The 18,931-nt window shown below is 38.6% G+C and overlaps 1 protein-coding gene across 1 annotated transcript; it reads right to left on the bottom strand.

Moving 5' to 3' along the window:
* Positions 1–1,302: 1,302 nt before the first annotated feature.
* On the bottom strand, positions 1,303–13,647 carry LOC115667147 (probable LRR receptor-like serine/threonine-protein kinase At3g47570). Its single transcript, XM_056305633.1, has 6 exons — positions 13,381–13,647; positions 7,157–7,263; positions 5,778–5,900; positions 5,634–5,653; positions 1,862–4,471; positions 1,303–1,700 (listed from the first exon to the last, which is right to left on the bottom strand). Exons 1-6 carry the CDS (start codon positions 13,645–13,647, stop codon positions 1,303–1,305), a joined length of 3,525 nt encoding a protein of 1,174 aa, XP_056161608.1.
* Between the last annotated feature and the right edge of the window lie 5,284 nt (positions 13,648–18,931).

Genomic DNA, 18,931 nt, shown 5'->3' with positions numbered 1-18,931 from the left:
ACCCTAACCGGTCCGATGCTAGGTTCAAGGGTGGGAACTGACCCTGGAACTGATCACCTCTAATCCTCGTACTTGAATTAACATGTTTAAGATTTCCATACGTAATTTGGAATTAAAAAGGGATATCCAATCTTTTTCAAATTTCACATGGAAAGATGTAATTGACCTCCTTGTCAAATTAAGTGGATTTTGGTAAAGAATATTTTCATTTGTCATTTTCATTTAGTACTAAACAAATTTGCTTCAGATGATATACGCTATATTTAAAGTAAGCGAAATTTAAAATAAGCGCATTCTAAAAGAAGTAATAATATTAAATGCAAAGTAATTCAAATGATTTTCATTTTTTATCAATTGAATGTAATGCCCAATTTAGTGAATATTAAGTAAAATATATTCAAGTAATAAAGTAATATATCATTCACATTATTTCAATTGATGCTTTTATTCACGTAGTTAACAAGAACTATACTTCAAATTATGAGTGTTGTTAGTTTAAGACGATATTATTCTCTTTTTGAATTATTTTCAGATTAAAAGGACTAATTTTACATTTGAAAACATTTTATCTTTATTTTCTTCTTTTTTTCAAATATAAAATCAATGAAATAAGTCGAAAGAAGATAAATATTTGAAAAGGATAATTGAAATGTAATTCAAGATTTTATATTATTTCTTTTATTGGACGAATCCACTTAAGAATAATATATTTGCTTTCTATCCATTCTAAAGTTTAAATTTAAATATAATAAAAAATAGACGCTTGAGGATGACAAATTACAAAACTAATTCTAATTGAACGAATGTGGGCCATGTGGCATGATTATGCAAAACAAATAGGCCAAGTTTGCCATGTGGCGATCACAAAAGTGCATATTCTCTAAGGTCCGGCTTTATCTATAGATATAAGATGAACAAATATTGATATATGTAATCACATATTCCTTGTCATAAGCTTTTATAAATTTAACCATTATATAACTTTTAGAGGAAAGTCATTTAGTAATTTTTTTTTTGGTTTTAAAATCCAAAACAAACCGGTCAAGTTTGCAAGAGAGCAAGACAAACGTCCATGTTACTAGATGTCTGGAGGTACTTATATTAGAAGCTAAAGCAAAACAAAGTACATTTATTTTTCATAGATCTTCCTTAGATTGCTAAGTAACTAGTCTCCGTTACTTGTGGTTTTGCTATTGCCAGATTCAAATTGTCTTTGCATGGCAAAATTCCATATCCACTTCCAGACAAAGTAATGATCATGAAGACCACATGACTCCATATGAAGTTCGGATTTTACATGAACTAGGCAATGACAATGCACTCAAGAAGTTTCTTCTTGATTTTTTGGAGATTAGTCAATGCATCACCGATGTCCGTTCGTTCCCCGGGAGACTCAGAAGAGCAAGCGACTCCTATTTCAAAGATCGAAACCAAACATTCATGAATACAACACCAGCTTTTGTTCTTGTCCTCCGGAGCGACTGTTTGTCTCTTCTTCGACTCCTCAAAATCTTGAAGCAAAACAGGATCGGTTACCTTTTCCACTCGGTCTGCCAAAGCTGCTGTCACGAAGCAATGAAGGTTTAGCCCATTTTCAAACATGTCATCGGTTGGCCTCTTGCCTGTGAACATCTCCAAAATGAGGACTCCGAAGCTGTACACATCTCCTTCCATGGATACCGCACTTCCGAAGCCGTACTCTACAATAGTCAATAGAGTGTAGTGATGCATAGTCAATAATTGAGATTAAAATATAGTCTTGGTCATGTTTCATGTTTATGCCTTTTTCCAAGGATCGGTCTTCAAATTACGTGTTCGATATAAGCAAATAAACCGAAAGACCTAACTGTTGCATCATTACCTGGAGCTATGTAGCCACAAGATCCTTTTACCCCGACAGAGCTCAATGGATCGGCTAAATTGTTATGCGTTACTTCTGGAAGGAACCTGGCAAGCCCGAAATCACCTATATGTCCGGTCATTTCATCATCAAGAAGGACATTGCTAGGCTTTAGATCACAATGAATTATAGGCGTTTCACAATGATGATGGAGATAATCTAATGCACAAGCAACATCAATGCCAATATTCACTCTCTCAAGTAGACTCAACTTGCTTCTCGCTATATATTGCGGTGTTGTTGGGTGCAACCATTCATCCAAGCTCCCATTCGACATGAATTCATAGACCAGTGCCTTGAAATCATTTCCATGAAAATCAAATCCAGAACATGCCGTGAGTACCTTTACGAGATTACGGTGTCGGATATTTCTCAAGGCCCTGCACTCGGCCATGAAGCTCTTGGAAGCTTCTTGACATGTAAGGTTGAGAATCTTGACGGCCACGATCGACTGAGTCTGATCAAGAATCCCTTTGTACACGGACCCAAAACTGCCCACACCGAGCAGATTGGTGGAGGAGAATCCACCCGTCGCTTTCAGTAGACTGTGATAAGAAACATGCAAAAGCCCATCTTCAGAAGAGCTCGAAGCTGATGCTTTCTTATTGCGTCTATACCGAAAGAAGTATAGCAAAGAGAATATGCAGGCTACTCCTACAACAGCAGAGACTGTGGATATCAGAATTTTTGCACTTTCGCTTATTCTCTTCAGTTTTGACTCCTTGTAATCGCATTTCGGTAGTTGAAAATCTGGCAGACCCCCGCAAAGCTTCTTGTTTCCAATAACTGAAGTTGAAATGGCACTTTTGAAAATTCCTCTCGTTGGTAAAGCACCCTCAAAATTGTTGTAAGAAAGGCTCAAATTTGTCAGATTCAGCGACCCTAAAAATTCCGGTATTTGACCTGATAATCGGTTGTTGGAAACATTCAAAACCTGAAGGCCTCTCATTGAACTCAGAGTCGATGGTAGGGGCCCTTCAAAGAAATTATTCTGCACATATAGGCTTTCCATGCTTATACAATCGCCGATACTACTTGGAATTTGTTGTGATAATCTATTTCCGTCAGTACTTAGTACACCGAGATTTTTCAAGTTTCCAACTTCTCCTGGAAGGGAGCCGGTGAGACTATTTCGAGACAAGTCCAGATAAATCGACAAAGATGAGAGGCCCATAATTTCTGGGGGTATGCTACCGCTGAGATTGTTGGTCGAAAGGTCCAAGAGAAGTAGATTCTGGCAATTTCCTAGAGACGATGGTATTGAGCCTCGAAGATTATTGATATACAAGGTCAATTGGGTTAACATTCTTAAATTCCCAATAGATTCTGGTATCTGCCCCGAGAATTTATTTTGGCCGAGACTCAAAACCTTTAGTTTGTTCATATTTCCAATCTCGGAAGGAATGTTTCCCGAGATGTTATTGTCCACCAGTACCAGAACTTCCAAATTGATGAGATTTCCGATTCGAGAAGGTAAGGTTCCAGAAATGCGATTGTAACTTAACCCGAACTGCGAAAGGGTGATAGGGAGGTTACCGATACAGTCGGGGATTGGTCCTCGAAAAGCATTGCTCTCTACACCCAATATATTCAAGTTTGTGGAATTGGTTAAGGAGCAGAGGAAGTCCAAATCTGCAGATTGCCCACTTCCTAAGCCGTTATGGCTAATAATAAACCGACTGAGTCCTCTCATCTTTGAGAAAGAAGGAACTTTCCCAGTAAAGTTGTTCGACTTGATTACGAATTCACCGAGGTTAGAGGCATTGGATATTGACTTAGGAATGGGTCCAGTGAGGTGGTTGTGATCCAAATAGATTTCCTCGAGATTTGGAAGAGTGAAGCCTAAGTAACTAGGTAAGCCCCCCTTTAATTGGTTTGAGGACACATAAAGGATTGTCAAAGTGGATATATTGAAGATTGAGATAGGAATCGTACCTATGAATTTATTCCAGCTAAGAGCGAGGGCATTTAGGTTTCTCAGCCTGCCGAGAGTTTCTGGAATCGTACCACCGAGGTTATTTAATGTTGTACCGAAGACTTGAAGAGAGGATAAGTTTCCAAATGACGCCGGAATGTTTCCCATCAAGCTGTTGGATTGAAAAATAAGCGTTTGGAGCTTGTTGAAGGAGCTGAGTTCCACAGGCAAATTTCCTTCAAGCGTGTTGAAGCCTAAGTTAAGAACGAGCAAATTAGAGCAATGGGAGAGATTCGAAGGGATTTGTCCGCTAAACGAGTTGTTATCAAGGAACAACTTTTGTAACCGAAACAAGCGGCCGAATTGCGGGGGAATTTCAGAGCGAAAACTATTGTTCTGCAGATGAACTTCCCTCAAAAAGCTCATATTACCAATATGGGGTGGCATGACCCCATCTAGGTTCTCGGAGCTGAGGTCCAATACAGTGACTCTGTGGTGTCTATGGCCACATGTGACACCGTACCATTCACAAATTTTGCTAGTATCATTCCACGAACTCAAAACCCCACCGGGATCGGCTATTCGGGCCTTGAATTCCAGCAGAGCCAACCAATCGGTCTCGTTCCCGCTGGCTTCTACCAAAGCCAAGACACTCCCTAACAAAAGAATGATGGTAGTTAAGCATGACAATGACCCGGATAAAATCTGATCTCTACTGGGAAGGTCCATGTGGATTTGTAGCAAAGCGCTCTCAGCTCGAGTCTCTTTCGATTATTGTGTGGCGTTGTTGCGGAATAATTTGCGAAATATATAATAGTAGGCAACATGATCTTCCACACTAAGACACGTTGATGTCATCAGCACAATCTGACAGATCGTTTATGGGCCACTCAAGTTGAGAAAATTACAAGGCCGTGATGATCAAGTCAGTCAATGAAACTATTGATGATCAAGTCAGTCTGCGAAAGCTGAAACACCATGGGGCCCTAGTTTTGTTCTTCATCAACTATGTCTTTCCAATCCCCGAATTACCGGGCCGTTTAGTAGGGGTGACGATTCTAGTCTTCTCCGCACGCAAAAATCTTGACTTTCCGGTCCTCCGAAGCAGAACACTATTGACCGTATATGTAAGTAGGTCTATTTCACAATTTATAATCAACTTTACTTTTATTTGTCAATTATAATATATATCTTTTCTATAAATTATACAATTTGGAATAGCGTTTGTTATTACAAAATCGAAAATAGTGCTCATACATAAAAGAGATCAAAATCTGTTCTATACTTAAGAAGAATTTATTTCAAAATATTACCTTTTAGATTCATGTTGTACCCGCTTCAAACTTGTTATACCAATATGCAAACTGCATTTTGCATCTTGAACACTTTTAGATGGATTATTAATTAATAATAACAAAGTCCACTCTATTATATTATGATCTTTAACATTTTAATATAGTCCCAAGGTATACAGCCAGTTTTTTTTTTTTTGATCGAAATGCATACGGCTGGTTTTTTTTTATTCGGAGTATACGGCTAGTTAGAAAGTAAAAAAAGTTGCAGTTGGCAGATGATATTTAATTGAAGAAGTGTGAGAGTTCGAGTCAAGTCAACGATCCTTCTTCTCCAACTTCTTTTGACACTTCACATGGGAGAAGTCCAAGGAACGTGTTTCATCTGTCCAACCTTTCGTTTGCTCTTATGGAAAAATGGGAAAAGTCGTAGAACGTGTTTCATCTGTCCAACCTTTCGTTTGCTCTTTAACGTGGGAAAATGGGAGAAGTCGTTTTTCGTAGGAACGTGTTTCATCTGTCTAACCTTTCTTTTGCTCTTTAACCCTGAATCAAGGAATTAAAAGAAAAACCCAATTATGGAAAGTTATAATATCGAATTTAGTTCATTATTAGAAACACCTCGAATCCTTACTGTATAATAGGGCCCAGCCCAAAGGCCAGTTATTACGGGCATGCCTTTTCAAAGGCTTGCTGCTCTTTGCGGCATAAATCGAACTCATTTGTGTGGTAATACATGCAACCGACATAAGCATCCATCTCTTTTGTACACCTCTGGTGAAGATCTTTCAGTCTGCGCAGCCATAAATACATGGTTTAGATACTACAATGGAAAGAGGTATGTAAATTGCAACTTTTATCAGTTGAAAGGGGTATCAAATTTTTTCAGCACCTCTATTTAAGCCTCTAAAAAATCCATTTGCATCTGTATACTTCCGTGGGCAAACGTCATGAATCATTGACAGTAAAGCTTATAGTTAGTTTATTTGCCAATGTAAGCATTGTGCAGCCCAAAAATGAAGACAGACTAATTAATGCAATGACTAAGAGGCCCACGAGTATGTTTGCATCTAAAACTGCGAAAAGAAGTAGACTGCATTCCTCTCACTCGAAGTCGAAAGTGCATAGCCCATAAGTCAGTCACAAAGCCAAGTGCTCTCTATATCAAGATCATCAAGTATCTAATATGAAATCCCCTTCATCAATTTGTGTAAGCAAAGTCTACCGATCCAAGCAAATGTGCTAGATCCCGCACACCACATCTTTATTATTACTTATGGAAAGGAAACTTAAACGCACTGATTCTGAAGCAATTAATCTTTAAATGCTGCACAAAACAAAAGCCTGTATGACTACCTTCAAAACAGAATTACTTGTTCTACCAAGAGATTTGGAATTTTGATCCGGAACTAAAACCTGAGGTTCTTCTAAACTACATCTGATTTAAGCCAGCCAATAAAGAGGTCTAAGGAAAGAAGGTTTCAGCCAGTTACGAAAGGAGCTCCATGTGAAGTACTCTATACAGTGGTACATTTTGTATGAACGAATGAAATAAGGATGGTCGGCATCGAGAAAAGAATAGAATCAAAAGGAGAATATTCTTAATGTTTGATTCTGATGGAAAAATGGAATGCCCCTTGCTTGTGTTTTTTCTCCATTCCACTCGAATGACCCTTGCATTGAACTGGCAAAGCTAAATGAGCCTTTGTTTTTCCCTAATGTACCTTTCCTTCTCTCTCTTTTACTTTTACGGAAAAGACGAATTAGAGAAAACACACGCAAGGGGCATTCCGTTGGAATGCTAGTTCCTATTCTAACACAATTGCATTAGACACTGAGTGGAATGTTGGCATAAAAGAAAATTAAATTGTCCGTCGAAATCCATTTCAAAAGATTGGCATGTTTAACCGCGTAAGAACATAGACAGCTAAAGACTGGCCATATGAGAATTGGTGAAGCGAAGGAATGTCAGATACCCGATACCATGTTCTGTGCTCTCCTCACCATCATGACTACATTACGAACTCGTATACCCCATACGCAAACTACCTTATACCAAGACCTTTCCCACTACCATCCTCAGTTGCTAATGATTCCAATTGCCCATTTTGACAATATTCTCGTATACCCAGTATGCAAACTGCCTTATACCAAAACTGAAGGAAACAGATTCCTAAACATAATGCAAAAAATGCGGAAAACGTGCCCATCCTATACTTGAATCACCGATCGAACGAAGCATATTACGTAAACGAACATACCTCTTTGCCACAGATTAAGTACACATATTACAGCCTCGAGAGAGAAAGCGATCCTTCGATTGTCAAGCAAAGTCGCTTTTTTTCTTTTGTTTTCAAGTGAGAGTAAGTGTTTCTGATAGTGAACCAGCACTTACAAAAACTCACGTAAGTTTTATTCTTCTCACTTTTGTTCCCATAAAATAACTGCCATTTGCGGTTATTTTCTTTCATGGGCTGGGTTAGCCCATCATGGGCGGCCCATTTATTCACAAAACCCATCATCTCCCACTCGCACATGGTGGGCTAAACATAACTCTCTCTTCTTTGCAATGTTCATACTAGCAAATAATTCGTGCGACCAGCATACTTTGAGAGCTCGTTGCCATGCATCTGTTAGGAATACATAGCAGCTCAAATTGGGCATAACGTTTTCGAGTAGATATAGTATGCAGTACCCTAGATCAATCAGTCACATTTATATCTCTTTTGATCTCTTTTAGTATCTCGTATATTGTATTCACAACTATGATTTACTCAAAATCATAATTGGTCGACCTGTGAATACAAAAATAGGATGTGACATCATAAATAAATTTATCTTCCTCTTTTCTTAAACCTCTCTATTTCAGTCCAGCTCGCTTTTCTAGAAATGGCCCATTAGATCGAATCATTCATGACCATTGGCAACACCCTAAGATAGCGAACACTGAATAGAAACTTTGAGAATAAGTCAGAGTCGTGAGGGCACTAAATGAGGAACTCATATCCTCAAGAGTCTCACACGGCATAAAGTTGAGATAAAAAAACTTTTGCCACTCTTATCGGTCGTCTCATGTATACGTATTACGGTATTAACTCCTTTCCCGTGGAGCGTATGTCTTTACATTCAATACCGTACAGATGATAGTTCAGACATACTCAATGTCTAAACTTGAGTTCACGTATCTGCTCTTCTAAAGAATCCATTAGAACTCACATCTGGCATCAAAGACAGATAAAGTAAAATATGTGGACTATTTTACTTTCGGACATAGTAAATGTTATGTCCTCATCTTAGCACTTAGTTAAGGCGACATTTTTATTTTAAGCTTGAGCTCTCGATTATCACCTAGATAATAAGTTTAAAATTGTCTCATCTCTATTTATTACACAGTAAATAGAGGCGATTACTCGTGTGAGTGGGTTAATCGTATCTGTCCGACATACTTTCTTGACATAATACACTAAGTATTAAGATGCATAAATATATAAAAAACTCATAGGCATTAACAATGATATAACAATTTCATTTAAATATGAACATTCAGGGAAATTACAATATTCAGTACATCAACATCTACGCAGTCCTAGAGATTTTACATGACCATTGAAAACATCTCTAGGAATTGGCTTCGTCATAGGATCTGCTATCATTCTATGCGTAGATATGTACTGCAAGTTCACATCTTTCATGCTACCATATCTTTAACAAAATTGTACTTGGTATCTATATGTTTGGTTTTGCCATGATATTTCGGATCCTTGGTGTATGCTATTGCTGCTTGGCTATCACAATTGATTAACAATGAACTTGCAGCATGCTCAACAACACCTAAATGATCCAAAAATATTTTAAGCCAAACTCCCTCTTGTACTGCTGCTGATAATGCCATGAACTCAGCTTCCATGGTGGATAATGCTATACATGTTTGTTTCTTACTGCTCCAAGATATGACGCCATTATTCAGTAAGAATGCAAATCTAGAGGTAGATTTCCTTTCATATAAATCTCCTCCCCAGTCAGCATCTGAGTAGCCTTTAAGTCGCAAATCCTTTCCTTGATAACTCAGAGAATAATCAGCAGTACCCTTTAGATACCTCATTATTCTTTTGACGGCTTTCCAATGTGCTTGACCTGGATTGGATTGGTATCTACTTACCATTCCAACTGCGAAACATATGTTAGGTCTTGTACACATCATAGCGTACATTAAACTCCCAACAGCACTAGCATAAGGAACGTGTTTCATTTGTTCCTTCTCTTGTGGAGTCTTAGGACACAACCTACAGCTCAATCCTTCACCTTTTGCAATAGGAGTATCCATGGGTTTACAGTCATGCATACAAAATCGTTCAAGAACTTTGTTGATATAAGTCTCTTGCAAAAGAGACAATAATCTCTTGGAACGATCTCTTGAAATCTTAACTCCAAGAATATATGCAGCTTCACCCATATCTTTCATCTCAAAATTGGACGATAACCAACTCTTAACAGTATTAACCAACTCCATATTGCTTCCGGCAATCAGTATATCATCAACATATAATGATAAGATCACAAATTGATCTTTGGATCCTTTGATATATACGCAATGATCTTCATCAATCATTGTAAAATCATAGGCCACTATGGCATTATGAAAACGTGTATACCATTGTCTTGAAGCTGCTTAAGGCCATATATCGATCTCAAAAGTCGACATACTTTTGGTTCTTGGCCTTTCACAATGAAGCCAACAGGTTGCTCCATGTAAATTTCTTCTTCTAATTCTCCATTTAGAAAAGCAGTCTTTACATCCATTTGATGTAATTCAAGATCCATACTTGCCACTATTACCAGAATAAGTCGAATTGAGGTAAATCTCACTACAGGAGAAAAAGTTTCCTCATAATCAATTCATTCCTGTTGATTATACCATTTCGCCACGAGGCGAGCCTTATATCTTTCTATTGAGCCATCAGCTTTTCACTTTATTTTGAGAACCCATTTGTTCCCAATAGCTTTGCGTCCTTTTGGAAGATCAACCAATTCCCAAACATGGTTTGACTTTATTGACTCCATTTCTTTTTCCATTGCATTTATCCATTTTACCTTATTAGGGCAACTTAGAGCCTCATTTATATTCCTTGGCTCATCTTCATCTTGTGGAGCGACCATGAAAGTTTCCCCTTGAATGTCAAAACGTCGTCGGGGAACACTTTTACGACTTGTTCGCCGTACAAGAGATTGCACACGTGGTACATCATTCTCCATTACGCTCCCACTTGGATTAGATAATGACGGTATCGTCTCATCAAACGGTTGCAATTGAGATTGAGTCGAATTTAATTCCTCACTTCTCACATTGCTCCCACTCGGACGAACTTCATCAATTTCATTATCAAGATCCAACGTTTCAAATAGTGAGTAGTCCTCACCTATTTCGCCCTTCTTAGGAAACTCATTCTCTAAGAATGTGACATCTCGTGATTCTAATTCAGTTATACTCCCACTTTCTTGCTTACCTATAAACACATACCCTTTTGAGTGCTCTTAGTATCTTATGAAAATACTCTTCTTGCCTCTGGGACCCAGTTTCTCATATTTATGAGAGGGCTCGTGAGTATAAGCAGCACAACCCCAAGGTTTAAGAAAACTTAAATCGGGTTTTCTACCTGTCCATAACTCATACGGAGTGGAAGTAACTGATTTAGAAGGCACACGGTTAAGTACATAGGCAGCAGTTAACAAAGCATCACCCCAAAAAGTGATAGGTAATTTAGCTTGTGCCATCATAGACCTAACCATTTTCAATAGGGTTCTATTTCTCCTCTCGGCAACACCATTTTGTTGAGGAGTATATGGAATAGACAACTGTCTTTCTATTCCTTTTTCATCACATAAATTTCTGAACTCATCAGATAAATATTTTCGATCTCGATCGGATCTAAACGTTTTTATTTTCTTATCTAATTGATTTTCTACCAAGTTCATAAATTTCTTGAAGTAACTTAATGCCTCAGATTTATGGGAAATCAAATAGACATATCCAAATCGAGTATAATCATCTATGAATGTGATGAAATACACAGTCCCATGCCTTACTCTTACATTCATTGGACCACAGATGTCAGAATGGATTAGTTACAAAGGAAACTTAGCTCTTGCACCCTTTCCGAATGGTTTCCTTGTTGTTTTCCCGGCAAGGCAATGCTCGCAAATAGGCAAATCAACTTTTTCAATATTGCCTAATAAGCCCTCTTTGGCTAATCTTTGCATTCGTTATTGGCCAATATGACCAAGTCTAGCATGCCACACATTCACATCATTTTCATAGGAATTGGAAGATACAAATAGGGAATAACAAACGTTAACATCACCACAGTTAACATTTAATACAATAAAACCATCCAAAAAGTATCCACAACCATAGTAATTCGTATTCAAATACAAATCAACACCACTATTATGGAAGTTCAAATTAAAACCAAGTTTAACCAATACTAATACAGACACTAAATTCCAACGAATCTCCGGAGCATATAATACGTCATGCAGGAACAATGTGCATCCACCACGCATCATCAACTGGCAGGTGCCAATCCCTTTAACTTCAGCTTTGGAGTTGTTCCCTACATAGATCCATTTTGTCCCAGTCGGAACCCGTCGGAACTCCACAAAGGCATATCTGTCCTTCGCTACATAGTCTGTTGCTCCCGAATCTACGGTCCACAAAGGATTAGACTCAGTTAAAAATACAAAACTTGACACATAGACAAAGTTCTAAAAAATGTAAGGAGAGTTTACCTTCTTTGGCTCGCCACAATCGCGAGCGAAGTGGCCTTTTTTGCTACAGTTGTAGCATTTCACCCTCGACATCTTCTTAACAAAAGAACGCTTTCCTTTGTCTTGTTGATTAAATTTTGATTTCTTACCTGAAGAACTTGCTCCCTTGCCTTTCCACTTCATGAACCTTTCGACGTGCTTGCGCTTGAAGCCCGAAGCCCCATGTGAGCTAGAACCAGCATAATAGATGTCGGTTTCTGGTTTCGCCGCCATGAGGCGATCCTCTTCTAACTCAAGATGGCGCATGGCATCTTCAAAGGTCTTGATGTTTTCATTATGGGTCAGGTGCACCTTCTTGTGCTCCCAGCTTTGAGGCAAGGAACGGATCACTGCTTGCACTTGCTGGTCATCAATCAGAATGTGTCCAGCATCCTTCAGCTTAATGATCATGTTTGACATCTTTCTCAGGTGTTGTTTCATGGACTGACCATGAGATTTCTTATACGAGTCAAACCTTATAGTGAGCTGTCTTAGCTTGGTCACCGACGTATGACCAAATCTTGCTGCTAATGCTTCCCACATTTCCTTGGCATTCTCAAACCGCCTGAACTCTCGCATGATATCATTCTCCATGCTACTCAGCAACGTGATGCGAGCAATCGAGTTCTTCTTCTTCCATGCAGCAAATGCATCTCTATCTCTCTTATGCTGTGCAGTGTTTCCATCCTCAAGTTCTTCCATAAGTTGGTTAAAAGCTTCTAGTGTTTCTTGTTCTTTTAGCACATATTGGATTTTCATGTTCCATATTTCATAATTTTCACCGTTCAATTTCTCTCCTCTATTCAATTCAGCCACTATGTTCTTGCTTGTTGAAGCCATGGTATCTGAACATTTCAGACATATAGCACGAATTATTAATGCCACTCATTTATGCATCAATTTTACACAAACTGATTATATTAATGAGTAATTTCACATAGTTTTTAAATTCGAAAGTTCACTATATTCCCAATCATTATCTAAAATCCTAATGTGAAATTATCGTTAATATAATCATTAAGGTAAAATTACGTTCTTTAAAGTTACTAAAACTTTTAGAACTCCCACTCAACCACATGATATTAATAAGACAGATATTATAATATAATAGCACCATAAACTATTCATAACAGAAAATATCTATCAACATCTATTCATTAAAAAAAACTATTTACATGATGAACAAATCCATCATAGGAAAGAAACATGAATACCAACACAAATAGTAATATCCACCTAAGATATCTAAAACCAAACTAAAAAAAAAAAAATCAACGGTTTATCAATTTCCTATACACAGGTAAAGATTTATTAAATTTCTTAAAAAATCCAAACTTCTTCTTTGGCAACCAAGAAAAGACTGTCGGGTATCCCTTAGGCTTTCTCCATGGCACATTCATTCTTCGCCAAGTTGTATTCATCCCTAGGGTCGAAGTCTTTGTTGTCTCAATCCTATAATATTCTCTCACAAAATCCATTGCAAGTTTTTTGTAGGTTGGGACCACGTTGACCTCCCATAGGCGATGCAACACCTTTTTCCATTCAGATGGAAGAGTGTTGATCAGAACATTCAACTTCTCGAAGTCCGGCATACAGTAACCATTCCAGATGATTTTCTGTATCATCTTATTGACCTTGACCACGTGATTCTCCAAATCACCATTTTCCCATCGATAAGCATCTAATTCAGCTCTCAATGCTGCAAGTCTTGCCTTTTGTTCAGGCGTCCTAGCCATAATGGAGGTTCGAAATCTTCGTACCATCTTTCCTGCAACATATGCAGAAAAAATCAAATGATTATTTTTTTTTAATTCATGATACTTGCAAGAAACACATTCTGCCCCCCTTCAGTTTTTTTTTTTCGGTGGTCAACGCCGATCAACGGTGGTCAAATGACGGTCAACGGTCAACGGATGACCGGGTTAGGTCAACGGGTCAGCAGGGTCGGGTCACGGGTTAGAACCCGGGTCGGATCGGGTTAGGCCTGCCGGGCCACACGCGCATGCATGGTGCGTGCGTCGCACGTGTGCACAGCAACCGCTGCGCACGTGTCGGTGAAGCCGCCGCTTGCGGCAGCGCGTGGAGGCGCATTCGGCCTCCACCTTCGACATTCCACCCGTCATTTTGCTCGTCTTGACGAGCACTACGACCCTACACTTTCAAAAATAAATTTTGATGCACGAAAATCGAGAAATGACCTCGAACAGTACGGCCGGGTCTCGGTTTTTCGTACCCGAGTGTTCGTCGGCGCCGTTTCACGAATTCCGGCCAACAATCCATTTTATAAACACATTAAAACGATCAGGAAACAAGAACACATGCTTTGATACCAATGAAGGAAACAGATTCCTAAACATAATGCAAAAAACGCGAAAAACGTGCCCATCCTATACTTGAATCACCGATCGAACGAAGCATATTACGTAAACAAACATTCCTCTTTGCCACAGATTAAGTGCACCTATTGCAGCCTCGAGAGAGAAAGCGATCCTTCGATTGTCAAGCAAAGTCGCTTTTTTTCTTTTGTTTTCAAGTGAGAGTAAGTGTTTCTGATAGTGCACTTACAAAAACTCACGTAAGTTTTATTCTTCTCACTTTTGTTCCCATAAAATAACTGCCATTTGCGGTTATTTTCTTTCATGGACTGGGTTAGCCCATCATGGGCAGCCCATTTATTCACAAAACCCATCAAAAACCTTTCCCACTACTATCCTCGGTTGCTGATGATTCCAATTGCCCATTTTGACAACAATCTCGTATACCCTGTATGCAAACTATCTTATACCAAAACCTTTCCCACTACTATCCTCAGTTGCTAATGATTTCCATTGCCCATTTTGACAACATTCAGAGGTAACTAAGAAACTCCAAGGCTCTACTCTTTCGAAGTTTTCTCAGCAAACATTCCCCAAATCACACACACCAAGCAAACGACCCAAGCAAACGCTCTCTACACTTGCTCGCATTTTAGACAACTGAACAGACGATGCAGCGGCAACAACAACAACAACAATCATATCGAAGGCAAAGGGTGACTGAATCGGGAGGCAGCAAGAAAGAAGAAGAAGCACGGCTCACAGATGAAGCACGCAGCGGGTGACTTGCTGGCCTTTCTCGAGGCGCCTCTTAGGGTTTGGGTCCTTCTACTTGCACTTAAGGAAGGCTACGTCAGGATCAGGCCTCCGGCGGCATCCAGCGACGTCGCCATTCCAGGTCGATATCCAATTTGTTGTTGGGTTTTCTTCTTCCCTGTAGCAGAGAAGATCTCGAGAGAGAGTGAGCGGTAAATTTGTCACAAATATACTAATTTGGGGTTTTTCGTGGTATTAATATTTTTTTTTACTTTTTAAGCCAATGAATATTTAGTGAAAGTAATTCTTCTAGAATACTTCTGTTTTACAAAATGAAATGCATGTTTTCGAAAATTATTTGTATATATATATTGATATTTTCACAAATTAAATTTTCAATATACTTTCTCGAGAAATTTATTATTAGTGAGTTTCAAGATAATATTAATGGTTAATACCACGAAAAAAGAAAAATACTAAACTGGTATATTTGTGCCATATATTTCCCAAATTAATTGTCGTGTCGCGAAAAAAATCCAAATCGGTATACTCGTGATACATTTAGCCCGAACTAATTTTCGTGACATCAAAAATCCTAAACTAGTACATCTGATCGTGCCACATATAGCCCAAATTTGATTGTGTACCAGGTTGGAATTTTTTATAGTATTAGTAGTCCTAAAATTAAATCGTTTTTTTTCCAGCCTTACGTTTTTTTGTCAACTGACTTGTCCCGAGAATCCAAAGTCAGGTTTTTAAGGGGCACTCTCGTAATTTCACATACACGAGCGTTCCTATTTACGAGAGACGAATTCAGAGGTATTGTGTCAGAGTTAATCCCTGATTAGTGTTTTATAGTTTGATGTATCAGGAACCAAGGGAAAACTCGTGATTATATTGTGTGCACTGCGACTTAATTTGACCGGTTCGCTTAGGAACTTCTTGTATCTCAATTCTTAAGTTGTGTTCTTATGTATTAATAAATTGAAGTTTCAACTGAGTGTATTCGCGCCGAAATTGCAAGAGCCGGAGAAATGCCGGGCTTGCCAGTCGATTGTCGTTTGGAGTTCGGCGAACCGGAAACTTGAGTACAACCGCCGTCAAAGGAGACGGAGCTTTGATCTTGGAATTTGAGGTCGAGGTCTAGAACGATCCGAACACCAGATTCCGTAGGGACGTTCAAGCTGCGATTGCTCGTTGTTTTCTCTTTCCCTGAATCTGTTGAGCGTCAGAGGAGCGGCAACAATATTGATTTGATGAAAGGAATTTTTGAAGGTGAAACAATCGCAATTCGCGTCTTTCTATTGCATGTCTCAATTACAAGAGAAATATACTATATATAGACCATAGTTTGATTCGAAATAGGAAGCCTCTTTCTAGGAAACCTATTCTAATTAGGAAATCTAATTGACTTAGGAAACTTTCCTAAAATATAACTAGAAACAATATCTCACAATATCTATCAAAATATGGAAATACGAACAGACTCAAAAAGGAAACAAGTACTAATAAATTTGGTTTAATTTCTAACACTCCCCCCTAAACCAAATTCTCTTCCATCGATCATTCCAAGCAGGCTCTTGAACTTTCGAAAAGCATCGATCTTGAGAGGTTTAGTAAAAATATCTGCTACTTGATCTCCGGTCTTCACATGCAATACTTCAACTTCATTATCTTTAACATGTTCTCGGATAAAGTGATATCGAACATCGATATGTTTACTTCGTTCATGAAAAACTGGATTTTTCGCCAAAGCAATAGCAGAAACATTATCAACAAAAATCTCCGTTGCTTTCTTCTGCTCCATAAGAATATCTTTGAGTAGTCTTCTCAACCATATTGCATGACAAACGCATGAAGATGCAGCTACATATTCAGCTTCACATGTCGACAGAGTAACACTTGATTGCTTCTTTGATGACCACGTGAAAGCAGTGTCGCACAAGAAAAATACAAATCCCGTGGTGCTTTTTCGATCGTCGATATCTCCACCATAATCACTATCCGAATAAGCTCTAAGTTTGAAAGATTCAGAGTAATAATAGTGTAAACCATGAGAAATAGTACCTTTGATGTACCGAAGTATTCTCTTTGCAGCTTTAAGATGAGATGATTTCGGCTTCTCCATGTATCGACTAACAATTCCAACACTATACATAATATCCGGTCTCGTGCATGTCAAGTATCTCAAACTTCCAATCAAGCTTCTATAATATGTCGAATCAACATCGGCACCATCATCAAACTTCGAAAGCTTGGTTCCACACTCCATTGGTGTATTGACCGGCATACAGTTCTTCATGTTGAATTTTTCAAGGATATTTTCTGCATATCCTTTTTGGGAAATAAAAATCCCATCGGCACTTTGCTTCACTTCGATACCAAGAAAATAATTCATGAGACCATTATCGGTCATCTCAAATTCTTTCACCATCGATGCCTTAAAAGCACCAATCATTGCCGAATTATTTCCTGTAAAAACAAGATCATCAACATATAAACAGGCGAGTAGAATATCACCTTTTTCTTGCTTCAAATAGAGTGCATGCTCGTATGGACATTGAGAGAATCCATTCGCCTTGAAATATGCATCAATTCTGGAATTCCATGCTCCCAGTGCTTGTTTAAGCCCATATAGAGCTTTCTTCAACCTTAGCACTTTGTCTTCATAACCTTTCACAACAAACCCCTCGGGTTGTTCGACATAAATTTCTTCTTCAAGGATGCCATTCAAGAATGCTGATTTGACATCCATTTGATAAATCCGCCAATTATTTTGAGCAACAATGGAAATAATCAATCTAATCGTTTCCATGCGGATGACAGGGGCAAAAACTTCATCATAGTCGATTCCGGCTTTTTGCTTGTACCCCTTCGCGACTAATCTAGCTTTGTACCTTGTTACTTCACCTTTCTCATTCTTCTTGGCCTTGTACACCCATTTAACACCAATCGATTTCTTGTCCTTCGGAAGATTAGCAAGCTCCCATGTTTGATTTTTCTCGATGGCTTCAATTTCTTCGTTCATGGCTTTCCTCCACTTTTCTTCTTTGGCCGCATCATCATAAGCAAGTGGTTCATAATCTGCAAGAAGACATATAAGATGAAGCTCTTCGGTAGCTTCGTAAATTTCAGACAATCTTCTTGATCTTGGCACTAGCGGTTCATTGACACTATTTGAAGAAGATGGTGTTGATGAACTTGAATAAGATGTTGGAGAAGAAGGTGAAGATTGATCTTTCAACTCCGTTTGATCGGAATCATCACGAACATTCGCTTCTTCTTTTAGATTTTCTTCCCACATTCCATCTTCATCGAACTTGACATCTCTACTTACATACACTTTCAAAGTGTTAGGGTCAAATAATCGATAGGCTTTGGATGATGAGTCATACCCGATAAAGATGAGCTTTTTGCTCGTCTTCAAGTTTTGATCTTTTTTTATCCGGGACATGAGCATATGCAATGCTCCCAAAAATTCTCAAGTGCGAAACACTTGGTGTTCTCCCGGTCCATGCCTCTTGTGGAGTTACTCCTTCAAGTCCATATGTTGGACATCTATTTTGAAGATAGACGGCACACGAAACAGCTTCAGCCCAAAGTTCCTTGGACAAATTTTTGCTCTTCAACATGCTTCGAACCATATCAAGAATGGTTCTATTTTTCCGTTCAGCCACACCGTTTTGTTGAGGAGAATACGGGGCCGTCAAGAAACGCCGAATACCATGATTTTCACAGAATTTGTTGAATATGGCTGAGGTGAATTCTCCACCACGATCAGTCCTCAAAGCCTTGATAAAATAGCCGCTTTCCTTTTCAGCCAGGTTCTTGAATTGTTTGAAAATATCAAACACTTCTGTCTTTTCTTTCAAAAAATACACCCAAGTTTTCCGAGTAAAATCATCAATAAAAGTAACAAAATATCGATGATTACCATATGAGTGAGGAT

Source organism: Syzygium oleosum, unplaced genomic scaffold (assembly GCF_021117445.2).
Source record: "Syzygium oleosum isolate NSW1041296 unplaced genomic scaffold, Sole_v2.1 Sole_v2.38, whole genome shotgun sequence".
Lineage (NCBI taxonomy): Eukaryota > Viridiplantae > Streptophyta > Magnoliopsida > Myrtales > Myrtaceae > Syzygium > Syzygium oleosum.
Note: the sequence above shows the minus strand (reverse complement) of the source record. Positions and strands in the feature narration are given on the sequence as shown.